Source organism: Astatotilapia calliptera, chromosome 15 (assembly GCF_900246225.1).
Source record: "Astatotilapia calliptera chromosome 15, fAstCal1.2, whole genome shotgun sequence".
Taxonomy (NCBI): Eukaryota; Metazoa; Chordata; class Actinopteri; order Cichliformes; family Cichlidae; genus Astatotilapia; species Astatotilapia calliptera.
In genome coordinates, this window is record NC_039316.1 from 36,187,536 (window position 1) to 36,205,742 (window position 18,207).

General features: G+C 43.2%; 1 protein-coding gene across 1 annotated transcript in view; it reads right to left on the minus strand.

Moving 5' to 3' along the window:
• The window catches only part of rnf13 (ring finger protein 13), a 39,819-nt gene that overhangs the window by 5,385 nt on the left and 16,227 nt on the right, over window positions 1–18,207 (minus strand). The window contains exons 5-8 of the mRNA XM_026194234.1: window positions 6,277–6,364; window positions 4,459–4,549; window positions 3,630–3,735; window positions 2,732–2,825 (exon numbers count right to left, since the gene is read on the minus strand). Of these exons, the coding sequence (XP_026050019.1) occupies window positions 2,732–2,825; window positions 3,630–3,735; window positions 4,459–4,549; window positions 6,277–6,364 (379 nt within the window). The remainder of the gene's footprint in view (window positions 1–2,731; window positions 2,826–3,629; window positions 3,736–4,458; window positions 4,550–6,276; window positions 6,365–18,207) is intronic.

An 18,207-nucleotide genomic window follows, 5' to 3' on the forward strand; every position in this document is an offset into this window, starting at 1 on the left:
TTGATCCAATCCTGCATCAACACTTCAGGCTGGCTGTGGTGGTGTAACGGTGGGGAGGATATTTTCTTGGCACACTCTGGCCCCCTTAGTAGCCATCAAAGGTGTAAAGAAAATAAATTACAACCTGCAAATCAATTTCTACTAAAGTATTTGCTGAAGTGATGGACAGATATCTGCCGATGCGAGCTCCTCTGTCAGATGGGGAGCAGATACTCTCATCAGCAGAAAGACATCCTGCCAGCACAGCAGGAGCTCAGGCTGCGGTGACGATTATTAGCTGGCAAGCATCTTTCCACTTCCCAAAGTGACTCCACACCATGCTACATTTCTTAGCTCCCCTGACCTATGACTCACAGTAACACACAGCAAAGCCATTACAGATTTAGATGTATACCAAGACTGCCACTAACAAGCCTCCTGAAGTAAATGGTAAGCTATCGATTTGGGCTTGCTGGCTGCTTCCACATTGGTGTGATTATTGTAGCCAAGCTGAGACAGGGAAGCACTAAATGATACATCAGCCAAGAGACGAAAACCTTAATAGCTTTGAAATGATCGAGGTAACTGCACTTTAAACAAAGTACAAAAAGGTATCAGTGAATTAAATGTTTTACGAGACCTTTAACACGAGAACATGCCCACTGAACCTTTGCAGAAAAACGTTCTGCACTGCAACTTCCACTGCATTTCAAAATAAGCACCTGAACATGTAATATTCTGCAAAACCGTTCAGGGTTTCAGATTTGCAGCTTCAAGATCAACAGCCACACAGCATCAGAGTACTCCCACTCACTAAAGCTGCATCTGATCAAAGCACCCCGGAGTCCGAGCTCAGCATTATCCGCTGCAACTTGGGCCAAGAAGGGCAACATTAGACATTTTTCCCAGTCTGAAGCTGCACCGTTGCAGCGATGAAGTTCAGGCACGGTGCCAAAAACTTCAGCAACGGTGCAGGATGCAAGTTTTCTTAGCATCACATTGAATTGTGTGGAGTCGAGTTGTCCCAAAGCAAGGCTACAGCTAAAAATAATACAAGTCACAATGTGGCGCTTAAACCCCTCCCACACACACATACAACCAGCTGCTGTAAACAATGATCAATAAATGACAAGCTTTTGCATTCTAGATGAGGGTTTGTGTGGAAACCATATAGCCATAGAGGTTCACTGGTGTATGTACTTAGTATATCACTAACTCACAACACTTACAAAAACAGCCCATTTCCCTTTACGTGACACAAACATCAGAAATAGTGCTGCAGTCATTCCAAATCCAGAGGCCAAATCCTGCTTGAGGCCTTCCTCTTACCTGAGGTAAGCACCGCCTAACAACACAAAATCAGACAACAGGGGTGCTGTCCCACTGCGACAGCCCTCCCATCCTCAAACCTGACACTTTGTTTCTTGCCAGGTTAGCATTGCTCCAAAGAGCAGAGCTCAAAAGGTGATTAGGTGGAGATTTGGTGTCCCCTTCCCATGTTGTTAAACGCTCTGACTCAGCTGACAGGCGTGCAGACGCCGCCCCGGAGGCTGTTTCCTGACCGTCCGAACTCACCTGAGCAGTAAAGGGTGACTGCAGCGGTGCTTGGTGGAAACCCTGAGTCAGAGTGGGCACTGCTCGCAGACGCATCCGTGACAGCGCACAAACCACAGAGCCTAACGTGACAGAAACAGTGACCAGAGCAGCACATGCTGCTTTTAGCTGGTCTGCTGCACGTGCTTCCATTACTGCCAGGCAGGGAGGAGCAGCTCTGCAGCTCAACCCCCCCTCAATTAGCAGCTTTGCAAGGGGGATACTTATTATGCACCACCCATTCTCTACAAAAGCTCCCCGGTGTTTCCCTGCACAGACGACTGCAGTCCGGGGCTTTCCAGCCCGCAAAATACATCTGCTGGAGGTAACACAGCCGGCAAACATCTAAATACACAGACAAACTTATTTACCCAACACACAACGAGGATTTGCCTTTCAAAACAATGCTATAGTCAGCCTGACACCTATACTTAGAAAGAAGGAGAAGCCACAGAGTTTTACTTAAAAAGCTTTCAGAGGTTTTTGATGAAACACTCAAATATTTACACAAAAATAAAAGCAGAGATCTATTTTTACTTCATCACATTTTCTCTCCTATTACAAACAAGCGGTACATGCTCTACTGTACATCTGCCTGACAGGTAAAATCCAAATTACACTTAGCTTTCGACCCAGCCGGCCCCCAGCATGACTGAGATTACATTCCAAACCATCAGTCATGTGTCCAGTTTCAACAGAGAGGAGCTCTAATCTGCCTTTGTGGAAAAAAATCAAGTCCATATTAATCCGATTAGGTGCAGAGCTCCAGGGAGCGGTGGTGTGTCGCAATGCATCGATGACATCTCTGTTCTTGGCCGAATCATGTGAGAGAAAGGAGCGAAAGAGCAAAGATAGCATCTCTACAGATCGCGAAGGTCAGAGGTCAGACTAAAAGATGTGTAAACGCCTGGTTGCTTCAGGGAGTCAACACAATGCTGGAATATTTTTTGCTAAAGGAAAACAAACTTAATGAAACCTTGCTAACAGACATGTAGCACTGTTCCATATAATGGGCATAATGATAATGTTGTGCTACACAGTAGCTTTAGCAAAAAACTGAGCCACCTAGAACTCTTAAATTAACCTTTATTGAGCCAGGAAGTGAAATTATTGAGATTTTCCTGTGAAGCCTCGATGCTAACCACTGATCTTTTCCTACCTTTCTTGTACTTGTGGATGGGAAGCTTCTTCAGCTGATCTTTGCGCAGGCGGCTCCTCCGAGCTCTGTGTCGATCCTGGACAAACTTGGTGATCTAGTCGAAGCACAAATAGAGCAAAACTGTCAAAATGAGCGCAAACCACACACAGATCTTGTGCAAGTAAAGTCAAAGAAGCTTAAATTTACAGTCCATAAGAAATTTATTAGACCACCTGTCATAAAGACAAGAAACTGCTCAAAAACACGTTTAAAACTTTTTAATGTTATTGCTATTTATTAAGCAAATAAACTGAATTATTATTTTCGTACCAAAATTTGAGCTAACACGCTGGACATTTTTGAGAAGCCAAAAAAATGAATCAAGCATAACATTCAACCATGAAAACAATGTCTTTCTGTTCAGGGATGGAAGTAAATTAATGTGATTTGGCATTTTAATTAAAATTAATAATGCACTTTACTATTTTTTCTGCTTTTCTGTAAAACTGTCAATTCAAAAATTCATGATTAACAACAATATTTACAATTCAGCATTAAAACTAACATTTCAATGAAACAGCTTGCAAATACTGGTGGATTAATTATTACAGGAACATAAAAAATGAAACGACTTCAACCTGGGCTGAAGTCTGGTGCCTGATGAAGAACAACGTTTTGGGATTAAAACTTGGTTTTCCTAAAATAATTTAGAATTATTTTTACAGCAAGTAAGAGTCCTTACGAGGAAAAAAGCCCTTTCAGTATCAGACCAGTGTGGATTTGACTGTTTTTACTTCTTAATCATCAAATCGATGGCAGTAAAACAACAAATTACTATCCATCTTTACACAAGTTTAGTTGTTCCTTTGTAAAATGCTTTAACCCTGAGTTAAAATGAAGACATCTTAAATTTACCAACCATAAAGACCACAATGAGGATGAGGCAGATTCCCACGATGATGAGGAAGGGGATCAGGTAGTATTCCAGAGGCAGACTGAAGTCTGGCAGGAGGACCACGTGGCCGCTAAAAGAAAAGCAGAGCGCTGTCAGGTGCAGGACAGGTAAACATTAACCTTTCCTTTTCACAGACACGCATTATGCTGCTGACTGTGACCTACACCAACAGCACTCTGTTATAGCTCATTGCTGTGAGCTGCCACATTAAGGAGATTCCCTTTAGTGCTTTTCAGCTGTGTGACAGTCACATAAAGGTCCCCTTATCAACATAATGACATTTTATTTCAGTCAGAAGTCTCTCTGCAGCAGACTATCTGTGCTTCAGGCAAATATGTAACAACCAAACTGGCCCACGCTGATGCAAATATGCCAATACCATGTTTGGTGTTCGTTCCCTGGCTGCGCAGCATGTGGGAATAACCCTCACGTATTAGGGTGTATCTGACACAAACACCAACCGAGTTAAGGTGGAGAAATGAAACGTTAATGTTGTGACCTCTGAGCTCATGTGATCGGCAGCGACAAGTCCTCCCCTTGATATATTACAGTTCACGCTGCGCATTTTGTTTTACAGTAACAACAAATTAAACTCCTGGCTGGAAAGCAAAGAATGGCCGGTGAGTGATCCAGCTTTATAAAGCAGCCAGCTCTCCTCTACGTGTTGAAAGTAAGAATTGTTCATAGTGGAGTGTGAGAGGAGCCGAGCAGGAAGCTGCTTCTATTTATACTGATGGGCAGGAAAAGAAAAAAACAAGAAGAAGAAAATGGAGAGATTTGGGTTTGAGCTTACCCCTTGTCATACATGTAGTCCTCTTTCAGAGTGTTGGCAGTCTCCTCGCCCACAAACACAGACGGGATAACCAACTGCTTCATGATATCCACTAAAAAAACCCAAAACAAACAAAATGGATAAGTTACATACATCTAGAATTACTCAGTTACTTTCAGTTGCAGCTTTTAAAGCTCCTTTCTGAGCACTCAAAGTGCGTTTTTACTTCAAGTCTCATTCACCCATTCACACACATTTCACATGTTCACACACGCTGATAGATGCATCTAAGGCACGTGTGGTGATCGGCATTTTGCACAAAGATACTGAGACAAGCAGGTTGGCGGAGCCAGGGTTTGAACCACTGTCCTTCTGATTAGAAAACAACTTCCCCAATAAGTCAAATACTTTACACCTGAGCGTTTGCAAACATCGATGCATCCTTTTGAAAGATTTTTTTTTTTCTGTCTGTCCCATTTGGATCTTTAGCCGTCAGAATTGTTGTCTGAAGGCCAAAAAAAGATGCCCAGTGGATTTACTTTACCAAGTGGATCATCATGGCCCTGCCATATTGGTCCATTTGATTGACCATTATTATACTTATGTATTTATTTTATTTTCAGTTGTTGCAAACGGGACAGACATGACTGGACGATAGGACAGAGAGAAAGAAAGAATGAAAGAAAGAGAGGGAGAGAAATACAAATTAGGGGGGAGAAGAGATGGTGAGAAAGGAGGGAAGAAAAAAAAGAAAGAAAAGCAAACAAACAAAAAAGAAAAAAAAACACCTGGATCACCTGTCAAGAGAAGAAGAAAAAACAGGAGAAAACAAACAACAAAGAGCAACATAATAAATACAACACCATCACAATAAACTAGCTGACAGTAGATACTAAATTTTAAATGTTATTGTGCAGCACGCAAGATCGACAGCGCACAATGTGCTTTGCGGTAGCAGCCAAGAAAGGTGTAGTTTGTGTCTGTGAACACCTGTGTGTACACCTGTGTGCATCAGCACGCTTGTATTCAAAAGGTTTCTCCATGTAATGATCTGCTAGGGAGTGTGGGGAGCCATAGCCCCGTCCCCGAGGGCATGAAGTAGGTATGGAGGAGATCCAGGCCCCAGAAATCCAGAGGCCCCAGAGTACGAGGACCCAAGGAGGACCACCAGGGGGGCAACTGTGCCACCCTCCTGGGAAGAACTGAGGAGAGCCCCAAACGAGAGGTCACCCAGCAGCCACGGAGCCGAGGCCAGAGGGGGTTGCAGTGATGTGCCCGCGGGCTCTGCCGGCAGCCAGCTGTGCCAGAGAGGACCGGGCCCCAGGCCCAGAGGGCGCCCCACGCCCCTGGTGGCCGCTTGGCGGGGCCCAGCTGGGCCACAGGCGCCAGGCCCCGCCAAACGGCCACCAGGAGTGAGCCGGTACATACATGAGCACCCAGCCCCAGACACCAAGAACCACCAACGCACCGACGTCTGAGGGCATCAGCCACCGGCAGGGAGTGTGGTGAGGAAAGATTTTAAAGGTTCACCAGCTGCTGAGTTATGCTGCTGAACAAAGACCAGAGAAGTGTTTGTGCAGAGTGAAGCTGATCTTCTTGCTATGAAAATTCACCCATTCATTATTTCTGTCCTATCACACATTTGTGTAACATGTTATGATATTGTAATACAAAAGCGATCTGCGTGACCTTGATCTTCGACACTTAATCCCAAATTTTAGCACTACTGAGCTGTTAGCTTCACAGGACAGACATCCAAAAAGGAAAGGAGGTTCAGACTGTTTGGCCACCCAACAAGCACCCATTAAAGCACTGAACTAGATAACAGGAGCATCTTACCATCGTTGGATCCCATGCCGATTAAGTCATCCGACTCCACATTGTGAACAATGGCTGCCTTGTAGCCGGCTTTTTGGGCATTGAGGACCTGAAACAAACAAACAAACAAACAAACAAACAAAAGGCAAAACCGTTTTCATCCGATTGTCAATCTGAAAAAATTTGTGGTGGGGGTCAGGTGGATAAAAGTGACAGCAGTATATGTGATAACAGCAGTTTCTGTCATATACTGTGACCAAATTAGATTTTCATTATTTAACAGAGCAGCATGAAGCATGTGGTACCGCTCAACATTTTTGTGGCTCACTCTCTAGAAAGACAAGCAGCATAAACACTGAATGAGCTTTAACTGAAGATACAAAATAGGAAGCTTCCAAGGAAACGATGGGAAACGGGGCACAGAGAAAGCCACAAAGTATTTGTAATGGCTACAGGTTAAAGACCATATGAGAGTCCAATGATGTGAAGATACCCATAATAGTAATTACAAAAACATATTACATATATTAGTAGAGATTGCATCTCTCAGTTGGCTTGGGAAAGTCTTGGTAGGAATTGATGAGAAGGAGTAAGTGGACAGGGAGAGAGAGGAGTCTGGGCTTCAATGCTCTGCCTGCGGCCCTCTCAACCAAGGCTCAGATGAACAGCACGAATAAAAAAAGAAAAGAAAAGATATTTAGACTGGAATGGCTTTGTGTCCTGATGCCTGGTCTGCTTCAAATGTGCTACAATTTCTTATTTTATTTATAACAAACAGCCAACATGGTTCAATCTGATACCCTACAGGTGCTTTTCTGTGCTCTACAACAAAAACAAGCCATGACTATCAGGCATCAAGAATAAGTAAGAACACAACATGTAGTAACAAACACAAGCTTTGCATTTCAATTCTAATTGGACAATTTATTAATACTTTGCAATGTAAATCTTTAAAAACTATTTGCATTAGGCATGTACTATGACCAGAGGCATGTACATGACCAGAGGCAGCAGCAGCAAAAACATCGGACAGCAGCAGCCCAAGCCTCATAGTGCAGGAATATGAGGTGAGGCGCACACTGAGGGCAGTGAACCCCAGGAAGGCCACCGGACCAGATGGGGTAACCGCAAAGGTCCTAAAAGAGTGTGCAGACCAGCTGGCTGGGGTCTTCACTAAGATCTTCAACACTTCACTGTCCCAGTCCTGCATCCCGCCGTGCCTAAAGTCAGCCACAATTGTCCCACTGCCAAAGCGTACTAACATTAGCAGCCTCAACGACTACCGACCAGTTGCTCTAACACCTGTTATAATGAAGTGCTTTGAGAAACTGGTCCGACGTCACATCATGTCCTGCCTGCCACCCACACTCGACCCGCTCCAGTTTGCATACAGAGCTAACAGATCAACTGAAGATGCCATTGCTACAACGCTCCACACCACCATCTCTCACCTGGAAGTGCAGGGCCGTTACGCCAGGCTGCTCTTTGTTGACTTTAGCTCTGCTTTCAATACGATACTCCCGGACAGACTAATAGATAAACTGCTGGAAATTGGACTTCCTTCCACCACCTGCCGCTGGATCAGAGACTTCCTCTCAGACCGTGTACAGAGAGTTAGAGTGGGGCCTCATCTTTCCTCATCTTTCCTCAGCCTCAACACTGGCTCTCCACAAGGCTGTGTACTGAGTCCCCTACTGTACACTCTGTACACACATGACTGTGTTAGTTCCCACCCAGACAACACAGTCATCAAGTTTGCAGATGATACCACTGTGGTGGGGCTCATCTCAGGGGGAGATGAGACTGCATACAGAGCTGAAGTTCAGAGGCTGTCAGATTGGTGTGCAGACAACAACCTGGACCTCAATACCACCAAAACAAAAGAACTGGTAGTTGACTTCAGAAGGAGGAAGTCCGAGCTGCAGCCTGTCAGCATCAACGGGGAGTGCGTGGAAAGGGTCTCCAGTTTCAAGTTTCTGGGTGTGCACATAGACACAGACCTCCAATGGAGCTCTAACACCTCTGCGGTCTTAAAGAAGGCCCAACAGCGTCTCCACTTTCTGAGAATCCTCAGAAAAATGGACCTGAAGAAGGAGCTGCTGACCGTCTTCTACCGCTGCTCCATTGAAAGTGTGCTGACATATTGCATCGGTGTGTGGTTCTCCAGCTGCACCACAGCACACAGAAAGGCACTCCAGAGGGTCATCAACATGGCCCAAAAAATCATTGGACATCCTCTTCCCTCCCTGAAGGACCTGTACAGCACTCGCTGTCTCAAGAGGGCACGCAGCATCCTACGGGACTGCACACACCCAGGACACCGGGTGTTTAAGCTGCTGCCGTCTGGCAGGAGGTTCAGGCTGCTGAGGTCCCGAACAAATAGACTCAAGGACAGCTTTTACAACAGGGCAATAGCCCTGATCAATGGAAATAGCTGACCTGACTGGATACCTCCCTGGACTTTTTAGGGGGAGGTAACAATGTTTAAAACAATAACAATAATATTTATATTTATAACAAGGTGCAATAATAATTAATGTGCAATAATAACAGTGTGCAATACACATACACTTATTCTTCTTTTTTATACTAAGTTAATATACTGTGTTGTGTTGTTTGTTACGTTGTGATGTGTCATATCGTGTCGTGTTGTGTTATATGTAGTGCCGACGTAGGACAGTTTTTCCAATTTCATTGTACTACTGTACTATGTATGACTGTGCAATGACAATAAAGAGTTATCTTATCTTATCTATATCGTCTAATCCGCGTTAATACCAATATAAACTTACATGATGCAAAACTGTCATGTCGCGATATTGTGTGAGCAACGACGAGTCAAACCCGGGCATGTCTGACAGTAAGAGCTGCGTTTCAGCGTCAAATGATGATTATTTTTCCCCCTACAAGGGAAGCGACTTCAACAGTCTCCATCAAAACACAGGACTTGAAAGGTTTTCCTGCTGAAGGTGGAAACCATGAGGCAAAAAACACAGTTGAGTACAATCAGCCTATGCAGGCGGGCAGCTAGCAGCTGCTGATGTGCGATGCAAACGTACACAAATGACTCAACCAAGCATGACTGCATCACTCAGAAGTTAGAATCCATATGACGGGAAAAGCAAACAGTGCATGGAAATCACTGATGCAGTAATATGGAGGAAACGCAGGGCTTTAACCAGCTGGTTAGAAAGTGCCACCCACGGGTGGCTTTTTTTTTTTCCCAAGTTTTATTTTGTTCAAATAAAACAGGTGTTTTATACTTTTACTTAAAGTTTCCAGGGAAAACACTAGCTATTACCTACTACACTATAATCCTGCTGCTGGCACCTTTTTTTAAAAATTAAAAACAAAAAAAAGAAGAAAAAAAAAAAAAAGCTCTGCAAACTGCAATAAAAGGTCACTCAGATTTTTCCTGCATCGTCACAAATATCCTGAAAATATTGTGAGTTTGAAAACAGATATTCGTTATCATGCAATTCTTTAATTTAAGCCAGGCTGAGACAGTACTGGCCATTTCCTTTAGCCAAAGGCTATTATCATGCGTTTGTATGTTTTTTAAAGTGTTGCATAAACATCCCACCCTCATCACACTCTTATTAATCATAGATGTGTACCCGCCCACCTCTTCTACAAAACAGACGCCTGCACTAGTGTGTAACGTGTTTTCTGCGTAGGTCAGTGCAGCAGCTATGCTCTGAAACCTTTTTTTTCCCCTCTTCATAATCTAGAAATGTCCCAGGCCAGGGTTTTTCCAAAAACTTGCCAGCTTTGCGCAGTTACTTTGGACAAAGATTTTTAGCATTTAGTCAAACACACAGAATAGATAGTCTCCATCGTTTAGGACGACCCCAAAAGCTCTGGGTTGTCTCCCGTCTGACAATCCAGAACTCTAAAGGGTTACTTATTTAGATGGTTTAACAATTATAAATGAGACATCAGCTTAAAACAAGAAAAAAAGAGAAAGTAAACTAGACTTTAATTGTCTGGTGAAATCAGAAATACAAACCACATGAGAACCTCCTGTAGATTATCACTATGATGTCTGTCCAGACTCTTATATTATTTGGTCAAGACTTTGAATTTAATTAAAAGGTCAAAAGGTAAAAAGACAGACTTACGTTGGGCCAAACAAGCCGATTCTGATAAAACAAACTTGTGAGTCTACACAGCAGACAACATTTCAAACACGGACAAATAATTTTCTGAAAACCGCACGCTTTCAATACAGCAGAACATCTTAACAATCAGCACAGCTTCATGGTTGGAAAGAGCAGGCATAATGCCTCTGGTTGCTAGATGCAACAGGTGTGAGGCGCACACACACACACACACACACACACACACACACACACACAAAACATGAATAGACAGAGTAAAATAGGGAACCTTCCTGCAGCAGTCATGTGTGCTGCATTAGGGGATGTGGGGAAAACTGATGTAATGCGATCTTTCGTCTGTGAGGCAGCTTTTATGGGCTACAGTATCCTGTACGGCCATTGTTGTGGCTGATGTGGTGAAGGAAACGGGATGTGACGATATAATCTTAGAGTGAATCATTAGGTATTCTGACACGGTCAGAGATAGTGGGACAGTAGATGCTTCCTCTGAAAGTTAGAGGGGAAAAAACATGCGTCAGATGACGTAACATCCTGAGGGAGTCATGGAAGCTAAAGCAGCCACAGCGCTGCCGCTCCTCAAGAAATACATTTATAATCTCATTTAGCAGAGTGGAACAAAACTAAATCTATCTGCAATTCTTGGTTGTGCTGTCCTGCTGGGGGCAGTCACAACTACCATGGTGGTGTGGGGAGGGTGGGGTTTGGTTTGCAATATTTAGGTGGGTGAGAGGATGACTGGCAAGACAGAAAGTTTCTCTGTGGGACAAAGTAATAGTCCCTGCTATCCAGCTCACCCCTCAGTATTCTTAAGGATTTGGCAGATGATGGAGCCTAAGCAGAGACAATATATTTGGCAAAGCAAAGAACGCAGGTTTATTTTTCTTAAATACGATTCGCAACCTGAAGCCACTGAAGAACTGCTGATGTGAATAATGAGTCAGAGCATGTGACCTGAAACATGAAGGAGAACAGAAAGAGAGGACTTTGGGCCACAGTGTAAAATATCTGAAAGTCGTCTGGAGTGGGGTAAGGGGTGGGGTGAGGAGGCGGGGTGGGCCGCTCATACTAATCTGAGCGATGATTGGTCGTGAGTATTTGTGCCAGCTGCGCTGTTCAAGTAGGGCTCCTTAGACAAGCATTGTACTCCGCTATGATGCAAGCAAATCCATTAAGACCTGTGTGTGTGTGTGTGTGTGTGTGTGTGTGTGTGTTATTGTGGCCTGCATGGACACCAACACTGAGCAGCTCTGTCTTTTGTGTGTTCCTTGTCATAGTAATTTTATGCACAAGCATACGTAAAAGCTGCGTGTATGGCAGCCGCCGCATTGTGATTCCATGTGTTTGCCTCTGAGGCTGCATTGTGTGGAGGGATCAATGGCTCCTGTGTGCGAGCGTCTGGAGGAAAGCTGTCTGGAGAAGCGGAATACAAGACACTGCATCTAGGTGTGTGTGTGACTTTGGTTCATATCACAAAGCTGTGATTTTCAGTCTTATGTGATGGATTAACTTCTTCTGGACACGTTTAAGACCAATTTATCAACAGGAAACATCACTGAAAGCCACCATTACACTCAAAGTGCTCATAAAAATATGTTTAGCCTGAAAGAAGTGATTTCTGTAGCTTGTTCGTCATCTTCACTTGAGGCCAGCAGCTCTAATGCCACATTAGCAGTTAGCAGCATAACACTTCTGAATCTCCCAACCAAACTGTGTGGGGCCAAAGATGCATCATGTATAATGAAAGCGCTGGGTTTTAACAGGGCAGACTAATGTGCAGGATAGAAATTATGAGGATGTCTCTGGTTCAGTTGTTAAGTTAAGGTTGCTGGAAATGAAGTTGCATAAATGGGAAAGTGCAACAGCTGCCAGACGCCAAAAATATGGCCAAAAGATAAACAAGTAGGTCATGCTTTACGTCTCGTCTTTACGGAGCATTCTTCAGTGCGTGTAGGGAGTCATTTAACTTGTAGGCTGTCTAGATGCCAGTTTGTGGTGCAGCCAGTCGGCCTGGGATCTGCAGAGGAATTCAACCTCTGCTGCTGGCTCACCCTTGTGTTTGCATGGGCAAAGATAAGGACATTCAGTGCATTCCAGAGAGGAAGGAGAGAAACAGGGAGGTGTGTGTGTGTGTGTGTGTGTGTGTGTGTGTGTGTGTGTGTGTGTGTGTGTGTGTGTGTGTGTGTGTGTGTGTGTGACGAGGTGACGACAGGAGGCAGAAAATAAGAAGCCTCTAGGAATAATAGAAAAACAGAAATTCGTAGTAAAAGTCAATGTGATGAGAAACAGAGATAAATGATGATTTCTGTTCTTTTTCAAACATCTGTGGAGGATCACGGTGATCATAACAGCAGGTATCCTCGTGCGATGATACTTAAGCATCAAATCACTCCAAAAAACATCCAATTTGGTTAGAATGTAGGAAAAGTTGCAAACTTAAACAGAGAGAGGGCAAGTGTAGATTCTGAAGGGTATCGCTTCATTTTTTTGTCGTCATGTGACGGCATGACTTGGCTCTAGAAACTTCTAGCTCTGGTCATTTTTTCCCCCGGTTCTGCTTTCCAAAACCTTCACATCATTTTCTTTTCTTGTACCAGCACACTTTGGATTCCAAACAAAGCGCAGCGCGGCATGTTTTCTCTTCTCGGCACCCCGTGGTGCACATCGAACCAATTCTAAACTGGGCAGCAGTGCAGACGGTGAAGGTTTATTTGTAAAACTGACTAATTATGGCTTTTTAAAAAAAAAGGCTGATTAAACTCGACTTAAGAGGCTGCTGTTTTTGGAGCGCTGCGAGTGAACTTAACAAGATCCAGGAGGTTAAAATACAATGTGGCATACGAGCGCACAGTGAAGGCAGAAATTTGTATTAAAATGAATACAGATGTGAAACATGCACATGAACTGATGATGGATTCTAATATAATTAGATCAAAGACAAAGCAATATATTGAGCATTAGGGAATTAAGAACCGATTCTTGTAGAGAACTGATTTCTAGTAGTTTAATTCCTTGGAATCTTTAGTCTTGTCTTTATAAATGAAATTTATAAAGGACAGGAGCACAATGGTAACGTGGAAACTGCATCCACGACAGAAACAGCTGCATTTTGTTGCTAACACAACTTTGAGTCTTTGCAAGTACCTGGACAAACAGCATGCTAACGCTAAACTAGCCAAGAACCCAGAGTGACGTTAGCTGACTGACTGCTAACCCCAGCCCAGCAGCCAGACGCTCCAGATACCTCCAACATGCACAAACATTTGACCCACGGCGTGTAATGAATTTGTACAAATGTAATGTCTTTTATATGATTCTTAGCGATGGTAGTGTTTCTGCGAGCAGAGCCGATGAGAACCCACTGAGAATCGATAAGGAATCGAATCAATAAGAGATATTCACAATGGAACCACCAAATTCTAATGAATTCCCATCTTTATTTCTCATCATTACTGAAGTTTTTATATTGACCTTCATTATTTCTTTAATCTTTTCTAAAAGTAGATCTAATAAGATTCTGACCATAAGAAGATTCGACTGGTCCTTTTGTCCAACCAACTACCGTCCAAAGATGTCACTGAAAAATATCTCCAAGAGAGAAAAGCAACAAATCCTCGAAGCTGAGGACCTGAAACCAGCAAATGACTGGTATTTTCCTCTCATCAACACTGCTGAATAAATTAATAGATCGCCTAATTGTTTGAGTGTTTATCCAATCAATGATTGCAATCAAAACAAATGACGCAGATGAATGCAAATAAAGCTGAACAATTTAAATTTCCCTGCAAATGTCTTCTTTCTTCCGGACTCATCAGCTTTAAGAGTTTATTTGACTTTCAAGCAGGAAGGCTGAAGCCACCTGGAGGCCAACAGCAGCCGAATTCTGCTCTCGTATCGAGCTGCTTCCTGTGAATGAATCCGACTGTGTGAATGTGAGGGAAGGAAAAGAAACGTGTTTCCAGTCAACCGTAAAATGGTGGAAAAGGTATTTCAAAGTAGCTTGCTACTACAGGTCACTGCACCTTCGATTACTGCGGAAGAGAGAGAGTGTGTGTAAAAGCACACACTCACTCTCTTCTAGCTCTCAGCTGACTGAAGGTGCACAAACACTGGCCAGAGCTGGACTTGACTTGTTTGGACACTAAGAGAGACACAGTACACCAAACTGTGCTGCCTTACAAAGCTATCAGGAATGTGTTCTGTTACATGCATGTCACAGAATACACAAAAAAATGAATTTAAAAAAATTATTCATATTTTTTGCAGGATTCAAGAAAAGAAAATACAGCCAAGTATATACCGCTGTGCTGCAGTTACACCGGCCTTCTTTCTGCTCACATACTGGGATCTCTAACACAGTAGTGTGGAAAGAGACTGCTGATAGCATCACTAACTACTGCTGCATCACCACTGCGTGTGCGTGTGAAGAATTACTGCATCTTCACTCTTATCTATCTGCTGCCAGCACTGCATGCGGTCCTGCAGCAACAACACTGACTTGTCTTTCCTCTTATACTGAAGACATGCTTTTGCCTCTTTATCTATTTGACTTCCACTCTCGTGTCTCGTGCAGTCAACGACAGCGTGGAGCTTGTTTGGAGCCGCTAAATTTGCATGGAGCAGTCTTGACCTCAGCTCTGTGTAAATGAGTTTGAGCAGCACAGGACATCTTGTTCACATTTCTTGCCTTAAATGATTTTAAAAGCTGGACAATGCAAGTTTTTTGCAAATGTGAGCTTCCCATTACTGCAGCTCCAAATCAGGTCTTAACTGCCTTCTTCCTCTCTGCTCTTAACTGCCTCTCTCCCATTTTCTCCCCTCCTGCTCCTTGTTTTCTCCTCCCACCCATCCCTTCCCTACAAAACACCACATTTTTCATTTCCATCACTTTCTCTTCTCTAAATTTAACCTCCTCCTCTCCCCCCTCATTACCCTTGTTATATCACCCCGATGGCCAGCTTCTTCAGAAATGCCCAGCCCCTTTGCTGATATTTCCACTCTCATGCCTTTATTATACCTCCCTGCCCTCATCTCATTCAACTCCTCAGGTTTCCTTCATCTCACTCTCCCTCCCTCCCCTCGGGTTTTCAGAGGAATGCTGGGCAGAGCTGGGTTTTAGTTTCAAGGTCCAGACTAGCGATTAGATAAAGAGTTCAATAAATCTGCAAACTGCAGGGTGGGGCCATGTTTTCGCTGATAACACATTACAGCTTTAATTTGTGCAATCCAAGCCTGGGTTTGAAAGAGACTATGTTTGAACTGAAGGTATTGAAGTGTGTTTGTCTGTAACTACACGTATGTTTGGATGTTGTTGTTGTTGTTGTTTTTTTAAATAGCTGCTTGTATTAATACAGATATGTATAAATGTGTGTAGAGTTTTACCTGTAACTAGAAAGGTGGAAAAGGAGAACAAAGGTCAATGACTGAAACATGGAGCCAAATCAGCTCTCTAAATTAGTCCATTTGTGTGCAATTAAGTGCATTACAGTTCCTTTATATGTGAATATAAATGGATCTGCAGCTTAAGCAGCTTCCTGCCGCAACAAACTGCAATGGATATAAAACAAGCTCCAAAAAACAAAAAAAACCAGGACCCTCTCACACACACACGAGCTAGTCATACATCCAGTCAGCCATAGTCATGCCCTGTCATAAGACTGAGTGAGTGTGTGCAGGAAGCTAGATCATTGTTTAAATAAAGACTGAAGACTCTGTGTGTGTGTGTGTGTGTGTGTGTGTGTGTGTGTGGGGGGGGCGGGCTTGGGGGCTGTGAGGTCACTGCAACACAAACAGGCTGTGCACTGAAAAGTATTTACTGTAAGGCAGATGTGGGAAGCAAGGTTAGGAGGGGAATTACTAGCCACCAGAACCAGTGCTAACCAACTTTGACTGTGGCGTTGAAGGAAAAGTCAGGAACTGTGACTTTTCAATGTATTTATATTTGTACTCATATCCAGGAATACATGGACTGTGTTATTCCACACACAGCCACACAGGGCTAAAGATCAGTCAGCAATCCCCTGGTAACCAAGTGGGAGGGTCTTTAAGGAGAGACTTCACCTGCTGGCAGATGGGTTGCTGTTACAAGGTGAGATTTGTCACATGGAGACTGGCACATGGATACAGTGTTGCATTAAAACCCTCCCTGTGACTGATGTAGTTTGTACAGAAGAGGCGGTATGGAAGTTGTGCCTATTGAAGGCAAACATTCTCCATTTATGTTTCCAAGTCATTGCAGCTCGATGGTTAGCTAGCAAGTGTTTTCAGAAAAGTTTGCCTCTTTAATATCTGTAATCAAACTACGGGCAGCCATGGCAACAATCAACCAAAGAAATCGCAAGGAGGTTCCCCAGTCCATCTTTACGACTGACTTTCACCTAATAACAGACAGCAACCTTCAGCAAGTGTAAGAGCCATTTAATTGTTTGTTTCTATTGTTGTGCATTTGGACAGGAGGAAGCCGTTATCTTTCGAGTTACTGCAGTTATACAGGAAGAGGTTCATGCATTCAGTGAAGCGCAACAGTTTTTGACCGCGTTTTCTGCAGCAGGTATGCCGGCAGTGACAATCTGGAGTTGGGGTGCATAAGTCGAATGAGAGCTGTGTTATGACTGTTACAGAATTTTAAAAAAAGACTAGCAGACACAAAGATGTTTGGACTTGCGTACAGATGTGGGGCACGCACCAGAAACTGCTTAGGTGATGTGACACCAATGTGCCAGCTTATTGGAAAGTCGTTACAGAAACCACTCACCAAACTGTTGGGGAATACACATTTTTCCCTAGAAACCAATCGTGGTACCGGGGGTCGCCCGTCAGCATCTTTAGGATGATCTGACTGTGCCTAAAGCGATGAAGTTTAACCGGTCACCCGTTTATCGCGCTTTTCCTTCACTGGATTTCTGCAGCAACATTTTGACTTGGTGAATAAGCACTTTGTAACTTCTCATCGACACAGATCACATAAAAACATCTGCCGAATTTACTCTGTACAACCCATTTCCACTCAAAATCAGTGTAAGCTTTTAATGTGACAGTGAACAGGAAGACAAATCCATTACAAATGTTTTTATTATAGGGATTAATAGCGTAAACATGCCCGAATTCAAGACAGTACTTCACTGTTGAGAGTTACAAGATTGTTAGACTCAACTTTGGCTTTGATTTTGAGTTTTCTATTCAGACTAGTAAGAAAAAAAACTTTGCATTAGTTAAAAAAGTAACCATGTAAGAAATTGAAAAGTAGAATTACATGGATATGGGTTAAAACAAAAACATGCTCTGGGAACTCATCCTGATTCAGGAAGATGTAATATGTTCAGAGGAAACCTTTAGTGCCAATTTCCTTTATTTCTTAAAAATACTCTTTAATGACTTTTGAGTTCATGAACAACAAACCAAAGTTACAATTAGTAAAGTAACAATGTGAGCCCTAATTATATGCCAGTTTTCTCCAACCATGCTCTTGAATCACATCAGTACAGGGTTACAGGCTATGTTTAACTAAACTCTGGTAGCAAGAGGCTTTTTAATGTTTGATGTGTAATCTTATCGCCTGGATTTAGCAGCTTCCTGACAGAACAAAGAGCTTTTGCACCAGACTGAATGGTTGACTTTGAGCGGTAAGTTTTCGAATGAATCATAGCACGACTTAGGTCAATGATTGGGAATTTTCCACCAGACAGAAAGCTGTCAGCTCTACCTGCCACAGTTGTTGCACAAACATTACCCAAAACCAGATAAGAGCGAAAACATTCACAGACTGGATCAGTAGGAACCGTTTAAACCAGAAAACAATCACACAGAGGGCAGCAGAGGGACTGACTGTTCAAAA